This window comes from Sinocyclocheilus anshuiensis, unplaced genomic scaffold, assembly GCF_001515605.1.
Source record: "Sinocyclocheilus anshuiensis isolate Anshui unplaced genomic scaffold, SAMN03320099.WGS_v1.1 scaffold1094, whole genome shotgun sequence".
Classification (NCBI taxonomy): domain Eukaryota; kingdom Metazoa; phylum Chordata; class Actinopteri; order Cypriniformes; family Cyprinidae; genus Sinocyclocheilus; species Sinocyclocheilus anshuiensis.
The window spans coordinates 361,468-363,729 of NW_015536578.1; the positions used below are offsets into that span (position 1 = coordinate 361,468).

Sequence of the window (2,262 nt, forward strand, 5' to 3'; positions counted from 1 at the left end):
ACAGAGGGGTCATAAAGCGAGCACACACACACACACACACACACACACACACACACACACACACACACACACGTCACTGTTGAAAAGTTTGGGCTCAATAAGATTTTTTGATGTTTTTGTTACATCATTTTGTTACATAATATAAATATATATATATTTAAAGTCTCACCAAGCCTGCATGTATTTGATCAAAAATACAGTAAAAACTGTAATACTGTGAAATATTATTACAATTTCAAATATATGTTTTTGAAATCATTCTAATATGCTGATTTGCTGCTCAAGAAACATTTCTTATTATTAACAATGTTTAAAACATAATATTAATGCTGAATAATATATTTGTGGATACAATTTTTGTTCAGGATTCTTTGATAAATACGAGACAAAGTCGAAATAAAACCATGAAGATGATTTACTGTGTATGTCACTGAAGTATGAAAAGACAAAATGCAGATGAGAAACAAAAAATGGATTGCATTTTTTAACAGAATACTTACTACTTTTAAAGCCGAAATAGCTGCAAAGAAAGGTGCTCCTGTGTACCTAGCAAGAGCAATACAAAAATTTAAGTTTCATCAAGCAAATTCACATATAGACAGAATAAACAGAAGAAAACAGCCTGCTACGTACTATAACACTCACATCACAGCACATAGCACCTTATGAAACGCTGTTGTGGCAGAGCATGCCTTGATGGTATGTGGTTGAATGTGAAAAAGTGAGCAAGCTCTAGAAATTACACTCTAAACATAACAGCTCCGGAAAAAGAGGAAATTTATGAAAAATGCCCTAAAACTGTAAAATAGCTATCTTTTTTTTTTATATTCTGCTGATCACTTTACATTAGATGGCCTTGTACTTAACCATTTGATACAATATACTATACTAGGGGTGTAACAATACAAGTATTCGTTCCGAACGGTCACAGTACAAACATCACGGTTCGGGTTCATGCAGTCCGATACAGTCATATGCAACGCTAACCATCACAACAGGAAAGAAGAGGCGATCTACACACCAACCCTGTAGTCTGTAAAGAGGAGAAAACACTGTACCAGTCAGATCAAGCTCACTGTTCATGATGCTCGAAATATAGGAAGACAAATTTTATTGGGGTTAAATTAATGTTTCTCTGAAAGGAACTGACCGTCTTCAGAAATGTTTCGATGGCATTTTCTTTTCCTCTTACTTCCATATAATGCATATTACAGTAGTATTTAAGCGCAGCTGCTTTGTTTACAGCGGTAACCAAGGGAGCGCTATATCTCTGCTGTTCCATAAGCACCACCTGCTGTCAGAGAATAAATTTGCATCTTCATTCAGCCCATCTGATGTTTTTGTTTTGTGCAGGTGTCTTATGTAGCATAACTTCACTAATCTAAATTCGGACCATCCTGTTTTTGTTTTAAATCTTGAAATCATACAGTCCAATTCAAAAAAAAAAAAAACTGTTCATGCTACATGCATGTAGCACTACTGTCTGTTTAAAAAAATGAAAACAATACATGTCCTACTTGTACCGACCTCGTATCGAATTGTGACCCCAAAACTGAGGTACGTACCGAACCGTTGACTTCTGTGTACCATTGCACCACTACATACATGCATGAGGGTGCATTGTAATTACATCTAAGGTACTTTTAACATTTATAGTCAACTGTTAACTTTACCCCCAACTATAACCCGAGCCCTTTCCTTTTAACCCATATAATCCTAACCTTACTCCAAATCCTAATTTGGGGGTTAAAGCAAAAAAAAAAATGCTGAGCCTGAACTTTTTTCCGGGGATTGGGGGTTGCGGGGGCAGACACATACACAGGGTTATTTGGCAAACAAAAAAATTTAATGAGTTTCCTTGAAACTAACTAGTAACGTATCTGCCATTGCCATTAGCCCTTGACAGGCTCAGACTACAGATTATGGTGGGATATTTGAAACAGCAATACCAAGAATGTTTACTCACTACAATATGGTGCAAACACATGTAACATTTAGGATGCTTTTGATATCAAGTTTTGCTGGTTTGCTTTGTCCTTGACAGGGTACAAGATGACCTACAATCTAAAACATGAAATTTCTGAAATTTTGTTCAAAATAAATAATGGTAAATTAAATACTAGGGAATTAATATAAAATAGGAAATATACAAAGACAGTTTACTACAGAAAACTACAGTTCACTTAAATTAACAACAACAAAAACATTAAAATGGTCCAAGAACTGGTAACTTAAACAGGGTTCGTACAGATACTGCAAAAT

The 2,262-nt window shown here is 35.1% G+C and overlaps 1 protein-coding gene across 1 annotated transcript in view; it reads right to left on the reverse strand.

The window, feature by feature from the left end:
* naxd (NAD(P)HX dehydratase) overlaps positions 1-2,262 on the reverse strand; it is a 15,353-nt gene that overhangs the window by 4,662 nt on the left and 8,429 nt on the right. The window contains exon 4 of the mRNA XM_016505305.1: positions 501-546. Within this exon, the coding sequence (XP_016360791.1) occupies positions 501-546 (46 nt within the window). The remainder of the gene's footprint in view (positions 1-500; positions 547-2,262) is intronic.